This window comes from Mandrillus leucophaeus, unplaced genomic scaffold, assembly GCF_000951045.1.
Source record: "Mandrillus leucophaeus isolate KB7577 unplaced genomic scaffold, Mleu.le_1.0 Scaffold68, whole genome shotgun sequence".
Classification (NCBI taxonomy): Eukaryota; Metazoa; Chordata; class Mammalia; order Primates; family Cercopithecidae; genus Mandrillus; species Mandrillus leucophaeus.
In genome coordinates this window covers 1,742,137-1,762,628 of record NW_012107363.1, presented here as the reverse complement: position 1 = coordinate 1,762,628, position 20,492 = coordinate 1,742,137, and the positions used below count along the sequence as shown (strand labels likewise).

Sequence of the window (20,492 nt, the reverse complement as noted above, 5' to 3'; positions counted from 1 at the left end):
AGATCTAAGAGAGATGTTTTCTCCCCAAGTAATAGTAAATAGTTTGAAGCTATTTTAAGTTTCTGAAATCATACATCTGCCTTCAATAAACACAGAAACAAAGCCTTCGCGTCTCGCGTGTGGACTCCCTGCAGGCCACCTCCCCGGTTGTTGTGCACAGCCACGAGACAAAAGAACAGTGGCCAGAACCTGGAAGAGGACATGGCTCAGAGTGAACAGAAGGCAGATCCTCCTGCTACAGAGAAGAGCCTCCTGGAAGAGAAGGTTAAGTTGGAGGAGCAGCTGAAGGAGACTGTGGTGAGGACTGTCAGGCTCCTGTGGGAGTGGGCTTGGCCACATAAAGGTTCCAGGCTTCATTGGTGACAGACTAAAGCCAGAGTTAAGCCGTTGTCCACGGCCTGCAGTGGGCCCAGGTGGCAAGTTACTGCCAAAGCAAAGACTAGAACCCAAATCCTATGTGGCTGTGGTTCTGGCAAGAGAATGAACTTTACATGCTATTATTTGTCATTGAATTAAAACTTAAAATCATCTTTACAAATGAGGAATGCTCAGTATGGTTGTTTAGGTTGGGACTTAGGAGAGGAAGCAGAAAATTTCAAGTACAGGAGTTGGGAGCCGGAGTATGGTTTTATGTCATGCTCTCATAGGCAGGTAGGAGGTTTGTGAACTAGGAACATGAATTATTACTCCATGTGAAAACACATGGGTGGCACAAATCAAGTTCTTTAAGGATTTGAGAATGATGACAAACCCTGAGTGCTGGCACCATTCCAAACCCGTTACATATGTTAATCCTGGCTGCCAGGTGCAGAGCCAGGACTTGAACCAGGACCATCTAGACTTGGAGCTCTTACTCCTTGCCACTGCACAGTGATTACCTGAAGACTGAAAATGGATGCAGTCTAGAGGCCCCCACAGAGCAATTTAGTAAATGTTAAAAAGAGAAAAGCTAGCTGGGCGCAGTGGCTTACCCCTCTGATAGCACTTTGGAAGGTTGAGGCAAGAGGATTGCTTGAGCCCAGGTGTTCAAGACCAGCCTGGGCAACATAGTGAGACTCCATCTCTAAAAAAAAAAATTAAAATTAGCTGGGCGTGGTAGTGCACTCCTGTAGTCCCAGCAACCCAGGTGGCTGAGGTGGGAGAATTGCTTGAGCCCAGGAGGTTGAGGCTGCAGTGAGCTGAGATTACACCACTTCACTCCAGCCTGGGCAATAGTGCAATACCCTGTCTCAAAAAAAAAAAAGAGAGAGAGAAAAGCTCAGATGAGTGAGCTTACAGGAAGATGGTGAGACATGAGGAATATACTAGAACTCAGATGATGATTACACAAAGAGTGTTTGAACTGAGCCACCTCTGGGTAACATTGAACATAGCAAAAGATCCTGAGTGCAGCTTTTATTAAGCTTTCGTTAAGCTACCCTCCTTAGTCATATTTCAAAGGCAGTGATATTACTTCTGTTTTGACTTGCAGTTAGTTACACAGCCATTTTCCAATCAAGCTCGCTTTCGTATGACTTTGTTCCATATTAATATAAATCTCCCAGCCGGGCGTGGTGGCTCACACCTGTAATCCCAGCACTTTGGGAGGCTGAGGCGGGCAGATCACAAGGTCAGGAGATGAAAACCATCCTGGCTAACACGGTGAAACCCCGTCTTTACTAAAAATACAAAAAATTAGCCGGGCATGGTGGCGGGCACCTGTAGTCCCAGCTACTTGGGAGGCTGAGGCAGGAGAATGACATGAACCTGGGAAGCGGAGCTTGCAGTGAGCCAAGATCACACCACTGCACTCCAACCTGGGCGACAGACAGCAAGACTCCGTCTCAAAAAATTAAAAAATATTTTAAAATATTTGTTTTATTTTAGGAAAAATATAAACGAGCTTTGGCAGACACTGAGAACTTGCGGCAGAGGAGCCAGAAATTGGTGGAGGAGGCAAAATTATATGGTACGTTCAACATAATATGGTGTTGATTCTGAAAAGAAGATAATGGGGTGGGGAAGGGGAAGGCCATGCATATGGAAGTGTCAGAGAGCAAGGCTGTGGGGCGGGGGACCCAGCAGTTGCATCCCCTGCATTTTTTTTTTATGATGGCCCAACAGCAAAGGTGTCTGGAGGAGCAGAAATAAGTAGCTGAGACTAGCATGAAGAATTGTAAATAGGTGTGTCCTGCCCCACACAGAGACCTCAGTGGGAACCTGCAGCAGGTCAGCCTCTGATGCCCATCCCCTTAGCCCTCCGGAAGTAACACTGGCATCACTTCAGGACTCCCAGCGTGCTATATGCATTGCCACCTTTGGATGTTTTTGTCACTGTTCTTCCCATTTTTACAGTTGAGATCATTGCGGTTTAGTCACCTGCCCCACATCACAAAGCTGGTACATAACCCAGGCTCCCAGCTCCACAGGCTGGTGTTTGAGTGCTGGCTGCGGGTCTCTGCGTGACTGACAGTGGGTATTAGAGGTGCAGAACCTAAGGCTCAGTGGAGGGTAAAAGGCTTGCCCCGGGTCAGACAGGGTGAGAGGCTACGTGGAAACTAAGAACCAGAGTCTGTGCCGCGTTCACAGAGATTGAAGCGCTCCTTGAAACACTTTTTTCCTGGATGCTGTGGCCTGTCTCTTGGTATTCTGCCTCTCTTTGTGGTAATGTGCTTTGTTGGTTCTTACCCTTTCTGACCTGTAAATGTCTGGGCCCTTGGGACTCAGTACCAGGCCTAGGTTCTCTCCCCTTGCTGTGGTCCCTGGGTGACTTACACACTCTTATGGGCTTAATGGCATCCACACACAAGTCTCGGCTTCAAACTCGGCTTCAAACTCGGATCTTCTGAGTTCCAGTCCTCTATATCTTACTGCTTACTTGACATCTGGGCTTGGATGTCTCAAGGCTATTTTCCCCCCTTTCTTCACATTTTAGTAAATTCTAAATTTAGTAAATTCTGGGTCTCATCCCACAAATAGCTTTTGAGGGTTTTGTGTTGTTGAAGTTACTGAGCTATTGGAATTCTGAGGCAACTGATTTGACAAGTTATTAAATAGCCTCCACATCAGGTCAGCAGTGCTCAGGTTGGAATTGCCCTGTGCAGTTGGTATGGAGTGCAAATGATCTTCTTTAACTTCAGGCATTCAAGCCTTCTGCAAGGACTTGTTGGAGGTGGCAGACGTTCTGGAGAAGGCAACACAGTGTGTTCCTAAAGAAGAAATTAAAGACGATAACCCTCACCTGAAGAACCTCTATGAGGGGCTGGTCATGACTGAAGTCCAGATCCAGAAGGTGTTCACAAAGCACGGCTTGCTCAAGTTGAACCCTGTCGGAGCCAAGTTCGACCCTTATGAACATGAGGCCTTGTTCCACACGCCCGTTGAGGGGAAGGAGCCGGGCACAGTGGCCCTAGTTAGCAAAGTGGGGTACAAGCTGCATGGGCGCACTCTGAGACCCGCCCTGGTGGGGGTGGTGAAGGAAGCTTAGCTGCTATTGATGGGGTGGGTGTTTTTAAACTCACTTGCTGTAACTCTTAAGGCTGGTTCATTGTTTCTCATCTTTGAGTACATGTGACCTTTTCCCAAACCTTGTTGGAAACCTTAAGTAACCAGTGGCTAAACAGAAAATGAAGCGGGTTGCATAACTGCGTTAATGAACTGTAATTCGGGAGTCTGTTCCCTTTTAGTGCCACGCGTTGAATAGTTCCACATACTTAGAAGAGCTCAGCGGGGCTCTGCCAGGTCTCCTGAGCATCATGAGTAATGTGTCTGCTCAGACTCTGCTGACACCAAAGTATTTTAAACAAATAAAAGGTCTTGGGGAATTCTGTTTGGCTACCTGGACGCGCCAGTCTGCACCGTGTGTCCCTGCAGCTCACTGCGTGCGGCGCATGAGTGACTGGCATATTTAGCCCATCACATTTCATTCGCTGAAGGAAAGCCAAGAGTTGAAACATTTTTCATACAAAAAATGATCTTTGTGAAGAACATAGTGAGTTCGTTTGTCATCAGTCAACAGCGGCTGAAACTGACCACTGAGAAATGGGCGTGGGCACTGACAATTCTCAGCACCATTATTTGGCCAGGAATTGAGCTTGGCTTGGCAAAGGTCCTTTTACCCTGTTCTGTTCATCTAAATGCAGACATATTTAAATCATATTCAACTAGTTACTAACGACCTCAAGGTGTATTCCCTGGCAAAATGGACTTTCTCAAAATAGGACTGCACGCTTGGTGTACTTTAAATGTTAATGTTTAATTTAAAAATTTTATTTAAGAGGATTAAAGCCCTAATGTTTATTTTCCTACTTTCTGATAACAATTTTGTGTCCACTCGTGGAGATCCTTGCCACTGAGGCAAGCATGGCTTAGCCTTCCCATTCTCTGCTCCAGCCCTGAAGCTGTCAGCTTGACATGTGCGTGCGTGTACACTCACGTACACACATGCACACACTTCTGCACGGAAAGGGAGAGCCACACTCGCCCAGTGCAGCTGCAGCCTGGCATGGTAAGAATATGAAACACCTAGGAGCCACAGCAAGGGCACAGGATTTGCAAAATCGTCTTGCGAAAGGACTGTGTTCCTCATTTGCATGGTCATCTAGGGCTTAGAAAAAGGCTGAATGATTGGAGTCTCTTATGAAAAAGAAAAGAACCTTTCGCTGCCTTTGCTTCTAGAATTGAAGATACTGGTGAAAGCCATTTGCTGCCTAGAAAAGATGGGGCACAGTTTATTTCACTTCTGATTTTAAAAGATGCAGGTAATGGTCCCATCATACTTCAGCCTGGGATACCATTCCCAACATGTTCCACCTTTAAGATGCCTTCAATTAATGTGGTCAGAAACAACTAAAGGCAGCATGTATATCGGAGAAAACATGACTGGGAGCTCCAGCGCTGCCTGTGTGCACGCTGTGGGGTTGTGAGTGCATCATCAGCCCTGGAGCTCCAGAGTAAAATGGAGGCTAAGAAAAGTAATTTATCAACTCATTTCTGTGAATATTTGCAGTCTCCTCCCTTCTCAGCTAGAGCTGCAGTTGCTAAAAAGCACTTAACTCATAACCTAGAGGCAATATAGCTTCATATGGTAAAATATTTTTTATAGTAACCTTCAGGCATCCACAGTCAAACGGTAAGTTGGGTATCATCTGAAATGCTTAGAACCAGAATTGTTTCAAACTTGGGGGGTTTTGGATTTTGGAATATAGTCAAGCATGGCTTAACCACAGGGATGTGTTCTGAGAAATAAGTCATCAGGCAGTTTCTTCCTGTGAACACCATGTGTACCCACAGGTACCTAAAAACACAGGTGTAGCCTACTCCACACCTAGGCTATATGGTGTAGCCTATTGCTCCTAAATTGGAAAGCAGTTACTGTACTGATACTGTAAGCATCTGTTAACACAATGGAATCTGTGTATCTGAACATAACATACTAAAGGTACAGTGAGAACAGTGTTGTAATATGTGGCCCCTCATTGACTGAAACGAGATTCTCTGCTTGACTACTTGGCATTATACTTGCTAGTTAAGTGTCCCCAATCCCGAAATCCAAAATGCTTGAAATGAGCATCTCCTTTGAGTGTCACGTAGGCACTCAGAAAGTTTCCGATTTTGCAGCATTTCAGATTCAGGGATACTCAACCTGTAACAGGAAAATGTCTTTTAATTATGTATATATTTACAGTAGAAATTAGATTTGTTCAGCTACATTCTAGTAGTTACTGGATTTAGCATAATTGCAGCATGAGTCAAGTGTGTGTGTGGACAGTCAAAACCAGAACTGGAAGTCTCAGAGGCATCTGCAAGTCAGTCTGGATTCCTGAAAGACTCGGACCCATTTGGCTTTCTCTGGCTGTACTGCTGCTTTGAGGGAGGAGAGCAACTGGCACGAAGGAGTTTCTGCTTAAGAGAAAGCAATTTTAGGTCGGGTGCAGTGGCTCACGCTTGTAATCCCAGCACATTGGGAGGCAGAGGTGGGTGAATCGCCTGAGGTCAGGAGTTTAAGACCAGCCTGGCCAACATGGTGAAAAACCATCTCTACTAAAAATACAAAAAATAAGCTGGGCGTGGTGGTGGGTGCCTGTTAATCCCAGCTACTTGGGAGGCTGAGGCAAGGAGAATCGCTTCAATCCAGGAGGCAGAGGTTGCAGTGAGCCAAGATTGTGCCATTGAACTCCAGCCTGAACAACAAGCACGACACTGTCTCAAAAAAAGAAAAAAGACAAAGCAACTTTAATCTGGAGGAAAAACTGGTTTGATACAAAGTACCAAACTTTGAAGTATGCCATGTGACAATCTGTATCTGTTTGAACTGTGGCTCACCCCTAGCTCTGTGTGGCTCAGAGAAGACATCTGACTTCACAACCAGAGGTAAGAAGCAAGCGGTGACACTCTTTTGTTCTCAACGTGTTTAATATGGAAAAAGGTCATCAAAACGGTAGGCAGGGTTGCTGTTTTTAATACATTCTTGGGATGTTGGCCATTCAGACAGCATTATTTAAAATAGGTGAGTTATCCAACTTTTTTGACTCAAAGATAGTTTGCTTAAATTTTTTTTTTTTTTTTTTTTGGAGACGGAGTCTCGCTCTGTCACCAGGCTGGAGTGTAAGTGGTGTGATCTCAGCTCACTGCAACCTCTGCCTCCTGGGTTCAAGCAATTCTCCTACCTCAGCCTCCCAAGTAGCTTGGACTACAGGCGTGCACCACCACACCCAGCTAATTTTTGTATTTTTAGTAGAGACAGGATTTCACCATGTTGGCCAGGATGGTCTTGATCTCTTCACCTTGTGATCAGCTCGCCTCGGCCTCCCAAAGTGCTGGGATTACAGGTGTGAGCCACTGTGCCTGGCCTAGATTTTAACAAGGCCTAATTCCATGAGATTATGCTGGCTAATTTATCATGAGAATTAAATATAAAAATGTGGAGGCTCTGAGCTGCCAACAGAGGTAAGGACTACCATGATGGGAATAGTCGATGGGCTAAGAGGCAGCCAATCACAACATTACCATTCCCTTGTGACAAAGGGTTATTACTTTAACATAAATTAATTATACATTCATTATGGTGTTTTAAAACAGTCAAGCCTAAATAAATTCTTCATACCATCAAAAAGATATACATACTAAAAACCTGCTTAAGCACAAAGTTTTTCATTTGACAGCTCTTGGCCTGGGCCATACACATTAACAGGGATCTTCTGCTTCTTCAAGCTTAATATAATAAGTCTGGCAATCATTTTATATAAAAATAAGATTAAATTTAAAACCTCACCAAACTAGGATCCTGGCGTTGTAGAAAATCAGGGAGACACCAGAATAGCTAAAACCCATGGTTCCCAAGCAAGCTTCCATCCAGTCACCTGGAGGGCTTGTGAAAACCGCTTGCTGCACCCCGCCGCACACCACTTTGATGCAGGAGGCCAGGTGGGGCCTGTGCATCTGCATTCTAACAGATTCCTAGGGGATGCCGCTGCTGGGCCAGGAACCCCACTTTGAGGACCACTAGGGCTAAGACAACCGTAAAAACTTAGCACCATCTCCATCACTGTTCAGTGGTAGACAGCATCAGCTTTCTGTCATCCGCATTTATTCTGCAGGGGACAGTGTGGAGGTGGCCCTCATGATACCACTGCTCAGTACTTTATTGTCAAAAGAGAAGTTCTGGGCTTAGCTAAAAGAGCACTTCTCTGTCAGCATGCAGTATAGTTTACAACTAAAGCCATATACAATATATTTGAAATGTTTTATTTAATGCTGAAAATTTTACCCTAAGGGACAGAAGGATGTGTAAAAAGAAAGGAAAAGGCACAGTAATTAAGTCATCCTTAGAAATGATGAGGTTTTCTTTCAAATAACTTCACTTTAATGTAACTTCAAGCCCAAACATTCTGGGAGGTGAACAGTCTCTTGGTACCTATGGGGCCCGAGAGGCAAGTCAACCTCCTTGAAGAACGGAGCGCTGGAGTCTGAGCACGCCACAGACTCTCGTTAAAGCAGGGTCTTGGACCGGAGAACCCTGAGCAGCTGGAAGACAAAAGAGTTCCTCAAGTTTCCGGAGGAAGGTACCGTGGACACCCTCGAAAGAGGGCCCCAGAGAACAGCTTGTAGGCAGGGCTGTGAAGAAGCCATTGCTGAGTCTGATTCAAGACAGTGAACAGGGAGCAGCTGGAGGCTCAGGGACACCGCCCGGGCTCCCTCGTGCTCAGCCAGAACCACCGCCAACCAACCGGTCAGACGGCTCTCGCCTGGCTAGTCTGAGGCCTCAGCTGGCACGGGCCTGGCGACACTCTTAAAGATGCCTAGCCAGGCGGGCATGCTCACATTTTCAGTGGAAAGGTACTTGCAACTGAAGAAAATCCTGAGGAAGCTGACGCCAGAATTCAGAACTCTCAGCCTTGAACTTTATACAATGGGTTCTTCCAAGTGAAATGCACTGCACATCTAACAGCAGCACCGAGCAGCCCCAGGAAAAGGGTTGAGAGGGCCTGGCGGTCCACACGTGTCCTACGTCCCTCCCACTAACGTGCTTTCCCATTCGTGGGGACGTGGCCACTATGGGAGCCTGCCCAAGGGGCACGGCTCTACCCAAAGTGAACCAGCAGGCTCTGGCCGTATTCGAATGAGGTGCAGGGTCAGCTGTGGGGTTTGGGAACTGCAGGCTGAAACTGCTGCCGCGGGTGAAATGGAAGGTCATCTGGTTGCTGTGTTCAACAGATTCCTCTTCAGTTCCCAACAAAATGCCAGCCTATTGTCCTCTGGCCTGATTCCTCATCTGCTACAAGGCGGAGGAGTCTGGGCCCAAGCTGCCCCCATGTAAAGTGCCGCGTGCCCGGGGCTGCGCTGGGGTCAGCTGTGGGCAGCGTGGGCTCAGAAAAGAGGAGCCTGCAGGCAGCCCCGCCTGAGAAGAGCTTGCATCACCAGGAAATAGCTGGTGGCTTGTCGGTCCAGCAGGAAAACACTGCTTCTGTCACCCACAATAGCTTTTGTACCAAAGGGAAGAACACTCAAAAGGAAATTATCCAATCTCACAATAAGCTCCGAACTGAACAGGTAAAGGCAGAGCATCATCTCAGTGTACGACTTGCAGAACTAAGTTAAAATAGACACGTTTGCCTCCCCCATGATCCAATATAAGATTGTTACTATTGCTGCTTTCAGAGGACCATGAAAAGAATTTGTCTTAAAAAAAGGAACTCCATTTGTTTAAAAAAGAGCAACAATGGGGAAGCGGCTCCCCTCCACCAAGTCTTTTGGCTGGCGCGCCGTCTGAGCATCACTCTGGCTTTCAAAGCGTCTCAGCTTCAAGACGCGTCCCTGGAGATCCAGCCGCTTTCTGTGAGGAAATTCAAAATCCTTTTCTTTAGGACTTTGTCCAGGTAGCTAGGAAGGCGGCTTTTCGAGGGGATTCCTTGCCGCTTCTGGAGGTGGTCTTTAATTATAATAGTCTTCACAGTCACGTAGCGGGCCGGACTCAAGTTTAAAGAGCTGCAGAGCACCTTCTCGCGATCCGACAGGAGCTCGAAGCCCGGAAGGTTCTCAATGGCGGCGAACTCGCCGTCTTTGCCGTCCTCCTTTCCCCGTTTGGAGCCCGCTAGGTTTTTGTTCTCCTTCCTCTTCTCCCGCTTATGCCGCGCTGCCTCGTACTCTGCCGACTCTTCCATCTTGGTGATCCCGTTTCGCCGGTACCGCTGCAGTTCTCGGATCTTGGCCCGGAGCATTTTTTCTTTGTGCATGTTTTCAAAAAGGTCATCAAACTCCTTGCATGACATGAACTGGTACAGCGGCCGCAGCTTCAGGCGCAGCTCCTTCTCCTCCTTGGTGATCTTGCGCTTCAGCGCCTTTTCCTTCTCCTTCTTGTCCTTCCCCAGGAAGGCTGGCACTAGATTGTAGTCACGGGCGATGTTCTTCCGCCGCTGTCTCTCTTTCAGCTTCCGCACGTACATGTCCACGTGGGCGCGCTTCAGCTCGATCTCCACGTCGTCGTCGTCATAGTTAACAGAGAGCCCGCTAATGAGCGTCTCGGCATCCTGGTCATATTCGATCTCGTAGTCGTCCCGCAGCGGCATGTAGCCCAGCTGCTGCTGCTCGGCCACGGAGATGTCCAGTGGCGGCAGCGGGGTGGTGAGGCTGGGTGAGAGGGGGCCTCCGCTGGGACAGGTGTGGTCGGTCACACGGTTGGGGATGGTGTCAGGGATGCAGGCCTTCCCCAGGTTCCCGTGGATGTACATGCTCACGTAATGCTCCATCACCTCTTGGGGAGTCCGGGAAGCACCGACGTGTGCAGCCATATCTTCCTACGATGACAAAGGGCAGAGGTTACTCCCAGCGTCAGGGTGTCAGATTTAGGTTCTGCACAGATTCTCTTCACGTTTTTACAAAGGTTGACCTAGAGTACTTCCTACAGCACCGTTACCCACCCTCCCCAAAGGCATTTGGTCACACACACTCTCATGAGCTGGGCTCGGGGGAGAGATGACAATGTTGGAAGCAACACACGTTGTTTCTATACATGAAGAAGTGAAGACCCAGAGAGACACAAGCTGGCACAAGGTCTTGGGGTGAGCTGGTGGCAGAGCTGAGGCCAGAACCCCTGGCTGAGGTCTGAACTTTGTTCTCATTCCCCACCTGGGACCAGAGGAGCTGCCATTTTGCACCGCCGTAAACCCTGGACTCAGGGGCTGTGGATCTGAATGTCCCAGGACACAGCTGGGCAGGCCAGGGAATGCTGAACTCGCCTCATTCAGACTAGAAAACGGGCTTGTCCCAGGGTGTGAGGCCAGGCCAAGTCCACGGCACTGCAGGAGGGGACCCAGTTCTACCATGTTGCCGCCTCCTGGAATAGAAAGGGCCAGGACACTTCTGTGACACTTGTCCTGGCCGCACACCCATCCTGGCCTTCATGCCCGGGGGGCTGGCATGGCCCTTTCCTAGGCAGTGACTGTGGATGATGGGCCTGTGGCTCCTCAAGGGAGCAGGCCTTCATTTCTAGCACCTTCCACGGTTAGCAGCTGGCTGGGAGTCTGCCACCGGCTGAAAGCATTCATCATTCCTACAAGAGGGTAACCCATAAATACAAGGTTTAATGGGAGGAAACTGTATAACTCCCTCAATCTTTTCCTTCTGCCGAGAGGCCTCTTCCTCAAAGTCAACCGCTAAAGCCACTTCAGAAAGTAACTGCCCAAAATGCGCACTCATTCCCTGGCCACCGCCTCTCAGCCACCCAGCCCCCACCTGCCTCTGCCCGCCTGGGTGTGGAACCAGCGCTGCAGCGCTGCCTGTAGCACAGCCAGAGGCCCAGCTGGAACTGGAGGGACCCGCGCCCCACCAGGCTGATGACTATGAGCTGGAGTCAGGGAGAGAAGTGCTCTGGGCTCCAGGAACGGACCCCACAGCTGGGGCTTCCTCTGGCACACGTGCCTGGAGACCTCCCCCTGCCACCTTGGGGCCAGGAATGCCCAGGACTGTGACTACAGAAGGCAATGCCAAAACTCAACTGTGGGGCCTCTTTGAGACTCATAAAGTAAAAATATTCGAGCTAAATGTTGACTGTGCTCTTAGAGGGCACTGACTGCTTCTTTTAGAAACATCACTGTTTGCAGCAAGTCTGTTCATTTTCTTTCCCCAGGAGGCATTTGGCCTAAAACAAAACACAAAACCAAGTCACAACTATCTCCAGCACCTGCTGCCACTCTGTGGGACCCACGCTGGTCACTGCCCATCTCTGAGCTCCAGGTGTGTCACTGCCAGAAGAGGGGACATGTGCAGCCCCACGCACCTCACACGGGTGAGAAAAGGCTTCGGGGCCAGAGTGGGCCCCACGTGGCGAGCGCGAGTCCCCTCTCATGGAGCAGCCGGGGCAGAGGCCACTGGGAGCTCGTGCTCTTCCCCCACAACCTTGGGGCCAGGGAGCCCCAGGATCCGCAGTGGCCTCTGAAACAGGTAACTACCAGCCATCTCCACCTAATGGAAAAACAGTCCCTAACGCCCGCCCTTTAGGAAGGAAAGGGTCCTGTTGGGTGGAAACCCTGGGTGAACATCCTGGGGTGCCTGTAGGGTGGGAATTTCCATCCCAACGCCTCACGTCTGTGCTTCCACCCCCCCAGGCAGGCAGCAGGGGCAGAGCCGACCTTGGCCTGTGCAGCTTCTCCAGCCCTCGGCACCAGCTCCTGTCCGAGGCTGCGGAGGGGCTGCTGCGTACACAGCCAAGACGCCAGTTTCCAGGAGGCTCCGATGGCTGCTGCACCAGGTTCCCAGGCACGTGAGGCTGGGTGTCCCCTTGCCCCAGAGGCTCTGTGGTGCCGGGCTGCTTACCCAAGGTCACAAGGTGAGCCAGTGGGGCCCCCTGGCATTGGCCCTGGTCTCTCCAGCCAGTGAGACCAGCAGGAAGAGGCCTGCTGACTTCTCACTTGCAGAGATGTTTGTAAAATATCTTACTTACTTGGCAAATTTTCAAGTTAGCAACACTAGGTCAGCCTCCAAAATCCTTCAGAAATCTGGAAGTCTGGGAGCACGAACCCATCAGCGTCAGCCGGACTCCTGAGTGTGCCCCGCGGGGTCTACAGCTGTCCCTGGCTCCTGCCTCCCACCTCTCAGGAGCTTCCCAGCACCCAGCCAGACATTGCAGGCCTGGCAGCGCCCACCCTGCTGGAGGTGTCCTTTGCTCCTCGTGCCCAGACTCAGGGCCGGGGCCCACCTGGTAGGGCGGTGAGGAGGCAGGTGCGGCCACAGCGTGTGCTCCATCTCAGCAGCTATCCCCAGCACTGGATGCTGTCAGCTTCCCTCCCACAACTTCCCTTTATCCCTCAAGACCAGGCCGCCGGGTCCAGGAAGCCTTCAGTGACCCCCAGGGCCAGGCTCAACTGTTCCATCGCTTGCGGTCCCTCTCAGCTTGTTTCCTGACCTGCCATCCCTCCTTTTGCAGGTTTTACCAATACAATTCAAAACAACAACAGATAACTACATCTACGCCCATCATCCCACTCAGTCCTGCGTTTCCCACAGAGGAGAAGTGTTGTTACTGCCCTATGGTTTTCAGATAAGGAAAGTAAACCTGAGGGTGAGCCCCCACCAAGGGCACGAGGCCAGTGAACGCTGAGCCACTTCAACACCAGGCAATGTGGCTGGGAGCATACACCCGTCACCACGCGCCCCCCACCATCCCGCGATGCAGCGCACACCACAAGGGGCTCCTAGCCGCTTCCTGATGTTGTGGTAAGAGGCAGAGCAAAGCCGGACCACTGGGCTTCTGCTCTTCTTTCTGGAACAAGCATGCTGGAGAGGTGCCACAGCTCAGGCTGACCCTGCCCCCGTGATGTGCAGTGAAGCTCAGGCCTTTGCACCCGGCGTCGTGCCCGAGGCCGCCAGCCCTGCAGGCTCCGGAGCATCTCCTGTCCCAGGCGATGCTGCGAAGCCCTGTGGCCCTGCTGTCCCTCGGTGGCCCTACTGCTGTCCTTTCCTCACCCCCATCTGGTCTGTGAAGGACAAGGCAGAGGACAGCTCATCCCTGCCCCAGGCTGGGCTTCCCCTGGTGGTTTGGGGCCAGGCGTCGTCTCCAAAGGGAGGCGCAGCTCCAGCTCCTTTTGCTCCAAATGAAGAAGCTCAAAAAGCCAGGAAGGCTCAGTTCCCCAGGGAGCTGGGTGTAAGGGAGTGGGTCCCACCAGGGAAGGGCATTGCATTCTGTGGGCAGAGCTCTTAAGGAGCAGCTGGGTACACTGGTGGCCCCTGCAGGGCCAGGAGGAAATGGAATCCGTGGGACAGGGGACTGAACCATGTCCTAAAGGACAGGAGGGAACAGAGCAAGGTAAGAAACACACCAGCCACAGGCCGCAGGTGGCAGCGCAGGAGGGCTCCAAGCCAAGCCCATGCATGCATTTCCCATCTGCACAAGTCAGAGAGCCCTGACATGTCACCTGCCTGGCCATTCCACAGAAGCGTGCAGACATGGGAGGGCCCCACCTGCCACCCAGGCCATCAGCCCCTCTTAGGAGCTCCATGCCCCACAGGCTCCAGGCTGACTAGGCTGTCCTCATCACCTTCCACAGCAAAGTCACTCCAGCACCTCCAGTCTCAGCTCAGCCTCAGACACTGGGCCGACGACTAGGGCCACCTGCAGCTGGCGGCAGGACAGAGCGGCCGGGCAAAGGTAGGCGTGGATGCCAACAGCCCTTGGGGCTGGCACACCAACTCAGTCACAGCCATGTGGTGGCCCCTGGCTCCTCCCTCTTCTAGCCTTGTCTGTCACATTTAGAGAGATGACTTGAGGACACCGGGTCCCCCTGTCTCTTCCCCTTCCCTCCTCCCTGCTCCAGCAGCTCAACTCTCAGCACAAGCATCCCTCTGATGCCAGAGGCGGGGGACTCACTGGCTTTGCAGCCTGTGCTTCCAGGTGTCAGACCTTTCGGAGACCCCACTGTCCCTGGCCACTGCCCCCAGCCTGTTCCAGTGGGAAGCCCTGTAAGCCTCAGTTCTAGGTCTCTCTGAACTCAGAGACCTCAGTGACTTAGAGTTGTCTTTGGCCCTCAAGGTGACTGACACCTTCAGGTCAGATAAGGCGACCTGTGACAGAGATTTCGAAAGTGGCATTCCTCACTGTGGAAAACAGCAGGGTGGTTCCTCAAAGAGCACACACAAGGCCAGGCGTGGGGGCTTAGCCTAACGCCAGCACTTTGGGGGGCTGAGGCAGGAGGATCACTTGAGCCCAGAAGTTCATGACCAGCCTGAAAAACATGGCAAGACCCTGTCTCTACAAATAATTTAAAAATTAGGCGGGTGTGGTGATACATGACTGTAGTCCCAGCTACTTGAGAGGCTGAGGTAGGAGGATCGCTTGAGCCCAGGAGATGGAGGCTACAGTGAGCCATGATTGTACCACTGCACTCCAGCCTGGGTGATAGAGCGAAACCCTAAAAAAAAAAAAAAAAATTACACACAGAACCTAATCTAGCAATTCCACTTTTATTTACCCAGAAGAACTGAGAGCAGGATCTTGAAGAGATCCCTGAACACCATGTTCATAGCAGCCTTATTCACATTCGCCAAGAGGTGGAGGCAACCGAATGTCCATCACAGATACGTAGATAAACACAATATGCCACAGAGATGACAATGGACTGTTCAGCCATGAGAGCAAGGCCGTGCCAATACATGCCACGACACAGATGATCCTTGAGGACATGATGCAAAGTGACATATGCCAGTCGGAAAGGGACAAATCCTGCAGGATCCACTTATGTGAGGTCCCTAGTGCCACAGACGGGAAGTAGAATGGGGGTGCCAGGGGCTGGGGAAGGGGGAGGGGGAGTGAGTGTTGAATGGGGACAGAGTTTGAGTCTGGCAAGATGAGAAAGTTCTGGAGGTGGCTGGTGGTGATGGCTGCACAACACCGTGAGTGGACTTAATGCTTCCAGACCTGAACACTTAAAAAGGGTTAAAATGGTAAATTTTATGTTACACATATTGTACCACAATAAAAATCAATATATTTTTAAATAATTTTGAAGTTTTATAAAGTGACATGTCTTACCACTCTACCGCAGTGGTTCTTAAAGTGAGGTCCCACAGTGGCCACATCAGCAGCACCTACGAGGTTGTTAGAAATGCAGATTCTAAGCCCCACCCCTGACTCAGCAGCTTGGGAGGTGGGGGTGACTCATGTGAGCCAGGCCTCCTGGGTGTCCCGCTGCAGCTGGAGTTGGAGACCCCCTCTGCGCGCCCTGCCCCTCCCAGCCACTCTCCCATCCGGGCTCTCCCTCCCGCTCCCGCCATCCTTAATGGCAATCCCTGGAACCCCAGCAGGACGCTCAGGCTGGGGCTGACGCACAGTGGAGCCTTCTGCCCTGTAGGGGAAGGTAAGGTCCCCCTTCCCATGGTTCCCAACCGCACCTCACAGCTCCCTGGGGTTCTTTTCATCCATCCAAATTTCTAGACCTCGGCCTCAGAGGTGACAATCCCGCAGATCTAGGGGGATCCCTGGGAATCCTAGTGGATCCTGCAGCACGGCTGGTGAACAATGAAACGGATGGTTCTAGGCATGCAGTCAGAAGCCTTGGGTTGAAATTCCATGTTCCCACATCACCCACAGTTGTTTCCTCGTTTGTAAAAGTGGGGAGCACCTGTCTTGGGGATTAGGGGACGGGGAGATGGTGAGGGGTGCGTGTCAAAGCACCTGCTCAGGGCCTGGCACTGGCAAGCAGCCACTGGGTGATCACAGAGCCTGAGCCGGCTTCAAACCCCAGTAACGCTCTCGCACCTGGCACCCAGGGCTTTTCACCAGCTTCCTCCATCACCCCAAGCTGGCTTTTGCCTGGCCCTGAATACACCAGACTCTTAAAACACAAAACCCTTCCTTCAACCACATTCTCCTCTAACTGCACAGCCATCTTATGTCCTTCCCTCCACAGGACATCCTGAGGCCCACTTGCCCACACAGCACCTGCCAGGTGAGGCAGCCGTCTTCCTCCTAGCCTGTTCTCACCACAGGGGCTGGTCTGTACCAGGCCCCGAGGCAGTGCTAACTGAATGAATGAGTGAGAGAATGAATGCATGCACAAGGCAGTGATCATCGATGTGTCTGGCCTTCTCCCGCCTCCTGGGTGTCCATCATCATCTCAAAGGGTGCAGCTCTACTCAGGACACCCCACCTGGCTCCAGGAAGGAGCCTGAGTGTTGACATGTGTGCACGAGACCTTCCATGGTTCACAGAGAACTTCACACACTCATCTGATTCAAAACCACAAGGGCCAGCTTGAACCCCACTTCGCCACCAAAGCCCTCCTGACCACCACCTGCAGAGGTGCACTGGCCCTCCTCAAGCTCCTCAGTGTCAGTCCAATTTCTTTGGCAACCAATCAACAGTTTCGGCTCCTCTGCCATAGCTGCGACTTGCCCTCAGCTGTCACCTGTGTTTGTGTCTGTGTTCCTGTGCTCCAGCAGGGCCTGCACCCTCTAACTCTTGGAATCCTGCACAGAACCATCTAGAGACGCCAAACCCCGCTGATCTGACTCTGGGTCACTGCTTGCCAACTCTTTCCCATTGTTGCCAAGGTCCTTTAACCTGTTCTCTCTGCCCCTCACTATGAAACACACACGACAGCACACAGGTTGTCCCTAAGCCCCCAGCTGTCACTGTAAACCCTGCTCAGCTACATCCTGTCCCCTTCAGGCCCCAGCCCCCAGCCCTGGTACAAAGTGTGACCACAAAGCTGCCAGGTTTGGCCACAACCCACCCTCTCCCATGAATCCCACATGCAGTAGTACAACCCCCAGGCCAGGTGTCGCCAATTGACATCTGAAAGTAGAACTCAACAAGTCTCAACTTTCTTTACATCACTGTCCCCAGCCCCCACACCATCTCCTTCCACACTCACAGTCGCAGCCCAGGAGCCCAGGCCCTGCCCCTACACTAATCTCCAGTGAATCAGGTCAAGCCCTTCCACTCCATCCACTCCTGCGGTGGCACCGACGGCCTCCCAGCCTGTGACCCACATTGCCTAATGCTCCACCCATGGGTTAGGGCCCAGGCTTTGGAATCACACAGGCCGGCATTCATTCGTGGCTCTATCACATGAATGCCATGGAATCCCTGACAAGGCGCTTAGTTTCTTAGAGCTGCTGTTCTTCAACTGTAAGAATAAGAACCCAACCCCCAGGGCTGCTAGGAAGATCCCACAAGACACATATGGGAAGAGCCTGGCCCAGAGCGGACAGAGGCAGTGGGACACGCCAGCTCTGTGCACATAGCTGGATACATGCTCAGAAGAGCACCGTCCATCTCAGAGCTGCAGAACAGCCTCAGAGGAAGAAAAATAAAGTCCCAGGGGTTAGCACAACGAGGCTCTGCCAGGGAGATGGCAGCATGACTGAATACTGGTACCTCACCACTCCGGGGGAGGGGGCGGGGTCACGGGCCAGCGCACCCCCTGTGCCCTGGCTGCAATGCAGGCTCTCAGGCCTCGCCGTGGCCTGGCGCTGGTGCCGTGGGAGAACGCCCTGACCGCAGCCTGGCCAGGCCCCCTGTGCACCAAGCCCAAGCCCAAGCCCCATGCCCTTCCTCTCCTGGCTCTGTCTCCTCTAACAGCTGAGTCAGAATCTGCATTTTCACCAGCTCCCCAGGTGGTCTGTGTGCACATTAGTTCGGAAAGTATTGTTTTAGAAGACAGGCCTCTCCACTTCTAGCCTGGTTTCTTCCAAAACCAAATAAATGTTTTTGTTCCCCAGGTATCGTGTTCTGTGTATTTTCCACAGTGCCGCAGGGAAGGCAGTGCAGACAGTGTAGTTAAGAGTACAGGCTCTGAAGTCAAACTGGTCCATCCAAAGCCAATTGCCAAGGGCTGTTGGGAAAATGTCCTGAGATACGCACAGATATGCCAGCAAGGCTCTGTGCCTCCTTAGCTGCTAACATAGAGATAATTGCTGGGATGGTGAAGGGAAGAGCCCTTTGAGGCACTGATATGTAAGTGGAAAGATCGATCCTGGGCCATGATTTTGGGGGAGAGCACTCTAGGTAGAAGAAATATAAAACGATCAAGGGAGGTAACAGATGAGATCTCATTGCTCAACACTTCTAAGGCCGCCTTAACTGAAGTAAAAGCCACTGAGGCCGGTGTGAGGCGCTCTGTGCTTCCAAAGCTCGCTCTGGTTATGGTGTGTGGAATGGGGGAATGGGGTGCAGGGGGAATAACGAACAAGGAGGCTTCCAAAGTGGTCAAGGCAAGAAGTAAACATCAGCCGGGACTACGGCTGTAAGAAGTAGTTTGTTCTGGATGTACTGTGAGGAGACAGCTGATAAACTGGATCAGGAACTTAGTGGAACAAGGAACTAAGGAGTAAGTCAAGAGGACACTGAGAGACAGATAGGACAGGGAGGTGGCTGGACATGGATGGCTGTTGCTAGGGAGGAGCTCTGGGCCCAGGACCAAGTCAGTACCACACTTTAAGCTCCCTGAATGGAGGGATAAAGGCTTCTCTTTCCTTCAGAGTCCTCCGCCACTGTAGAATCTGCACGGAACACAAGCTCAGTGCATATTCACAAACAGCATGGAAGGACAAGATGGACCAGAGTTTCTGAAAAATGGCGATCCCAATGCTGGTGGCCATTAGGTAAGGATTTGTAAAGGACCATCTTCTCTAAGGAGCTGGGAGGAGAATCAAGATTCCAGGGCTTCAGAATGGGTATATGAGGCGGTCCTGAGACTCTTTCAGGAAAGGAAAGCAAAAGGCAATCAAAGCAGCCCAGGCAGGACTGCTGGAGACGTGGCAGCAGATGGACGCTGTTCCGAGAAGCAGGCACCTGGTGTAGCAGGGGAAGACTCTGCAAAGCTAAGGGCGCTGGGGTGTCTCCCTCCCCTCCTTCTCAGGGTGCCTGGGGATGGCCACATGCCTTTGGTGGTTAGGAGCGGGAATACGGCTAGAGATTTTCTTCTTTCTAACACGGATGCAAGCTTCCAGAGTGAAAGGAGAGCTGAGAAACCGCCCAGAGAGAACAACTATGTTCCTCTCTCAAGGACAGAACCTAGCACACGATGTTGCTAGCGTAAGTGGATCCAGTCCAGCTCTCACCGCTCCCCACACAGAGCTGTCTGTACAAAAACCTCAAACGTAAAGAGAGCAAAACCCAAGCCCCAGGCCTCCCAGGCCAGGCCTCTTTGTTCATTCTTTACTGACCACTCGCACAATGTCGTGGGTTGTGGAGACCCAAGCATTAACCAGGCACGCTACCCACAAAGAATCTGTGCACTGGCACACCACACAGGGCACATGCATACAATGACAGAAAGCAAACTGGGCCGCCCCAGAGACCCCGACAAGCCGCAGGGCGCCCACCGTTCTCCCTCCCTGGTGCTCCCACCGCTTTCTGTCGAGTCTGTGGGCCTGCCTGACTCCACGAACTCAGGTAAGGCACCGCGTCTTGCCCAACGTCTGCACTCCGCAAACGCCTGTGAAGGCGTCCCTGAAGGTGAGGGAAATGGCTCTGCTGTCAGAAACCAGCGTTCAAAGCCCCACTTGGCCCCGTCTCGGCTATGTGACCTTGGGCGCGTCACAGCCTCTCTGAGCATAGGTTCCGACAGGTGCCCGACTATAAACCGGCAGCGTCGCCCTCCCCACCTCCGGGGCCTTCCGGGGTGCCGAGCGGAGCGAGCAGGTCCAGGGCTGCCTGCGCGCCCGATACAGGAGAGGCGCGGGCCTTCCTGTGCCCTAGCCGGGACCCGGCCCCTGTCGCGCTGCTCACCCAGTTTCCGAAGCCGAACTGCTCGATGGCGTCCAGCAGCAGCTGCTCCTCGCGACTGGTCCAGCCGCCCTCGGCCTCGGGCCCCCAGAGCGTGAAGCGCCCGCCGTCCACCAGCTGGTAGCCGTGGTAGCGGCGGTGGTGGCCGATCTCGGCGCCGGCCGAAAAGCACTCGGGGCACAGCTCGATGTCCTGGCACTCGGTGCAGCGGAAGCGCAGCGGGCTCACCTCGGCCAGGCAGTACACGCAGTACTTCTTCCCCAGCTCCGCCATCTTCCCCCGCTCGCCG

At 51.9% G+C, this 20,492-nt stretch overlaps 2 protein-coding genes across 5 annotated transcripts in view; one reads left to right on the top strand and one right to left on the bottom strand.

The window, feature by feature from the left end:
* Positions 1–5,438, top strand: part of GRPEL1 (GrpE-like 1, mitochondrial (E. coli)) — a 9,566-nt gene extending 4,128 nt beyond the window's left edge. For both annotated transcript variants that reach the window (XM_012002167.1, XM_012002168.1), the window contains exons 2-4: positions 135–297; positions 1,867–1,948; positions 3,120–5,438. In XM_012002167.1, coding sequence (XP_011857557.1) covers positions 135–297; positions 1,867–1,948; positions 3,120–3,466 — 592 coding nt within the window. In that variant the 3' untranslated portion in view covers positions 3,467–5,438. The remainder of the gene's footprint in view (positions 1–134; positions 298–1,866; positions 1,949–3,119) is intronic.
* A 936-nt stretch (positions 5,439–6,374) lies between these two features.
* On the bottom strand, positions 6,375–20,486 carry TADA2B (transcriptional adaptor 2B). 3 transcript variants are annotated; one of them, XM_012002163.1, is made up of 2 exons: positions 20,207–20,486; positions 6,375–10,274 (listed from the first exon to the last, which is right to left on the bottom strand). In XM_012002163.1, exons 1-2 carry the CDS (start codon positions 20,474–20,476, stop codon positions 9,282–9,284), a joined length of 1,263 nt encoding a protein of 420 aa, XP_011857553.1. In that variant the 5' UTR covers positions 20,477–20,486; the 3' UTR covers positions 6,375–9,281. The 3 variants fall into 3 exon arrangements, with proteins under 3 accessions (XP_011857553.1, XP_011857555.1, XP_011857554.1); XM_012002165.1 differs by having other exon boundaries at positions 20,432–20,486; XM_012002164.1 differs by lacking the exon at positions 20,207–20,486 and adding an exon at positions 10,838–11,486.
* Between the last annotated feature and the right edge of the window lie 6 nt (positions 20,487–20,492).

What these genes read in the sequence shown, in the direction of transcription:
- TADA2B (XM_012002163.1), bottom strand. Translation starts at nt 20,476, where the DNA reads ATGGCGGAGCTGGGGAAGAAGTACTGCGTGTACTGCCTGGCCGAGGTG. An exon ending in AGTTCGGCTTCGGAAACTGG is followed by an intron (nt 10,275 to 20,206) that starts GTGAGCAGCGCG and finishes TTGTCATCGTAG; the next exon opens with GAAGATATGGCTGCACACGT.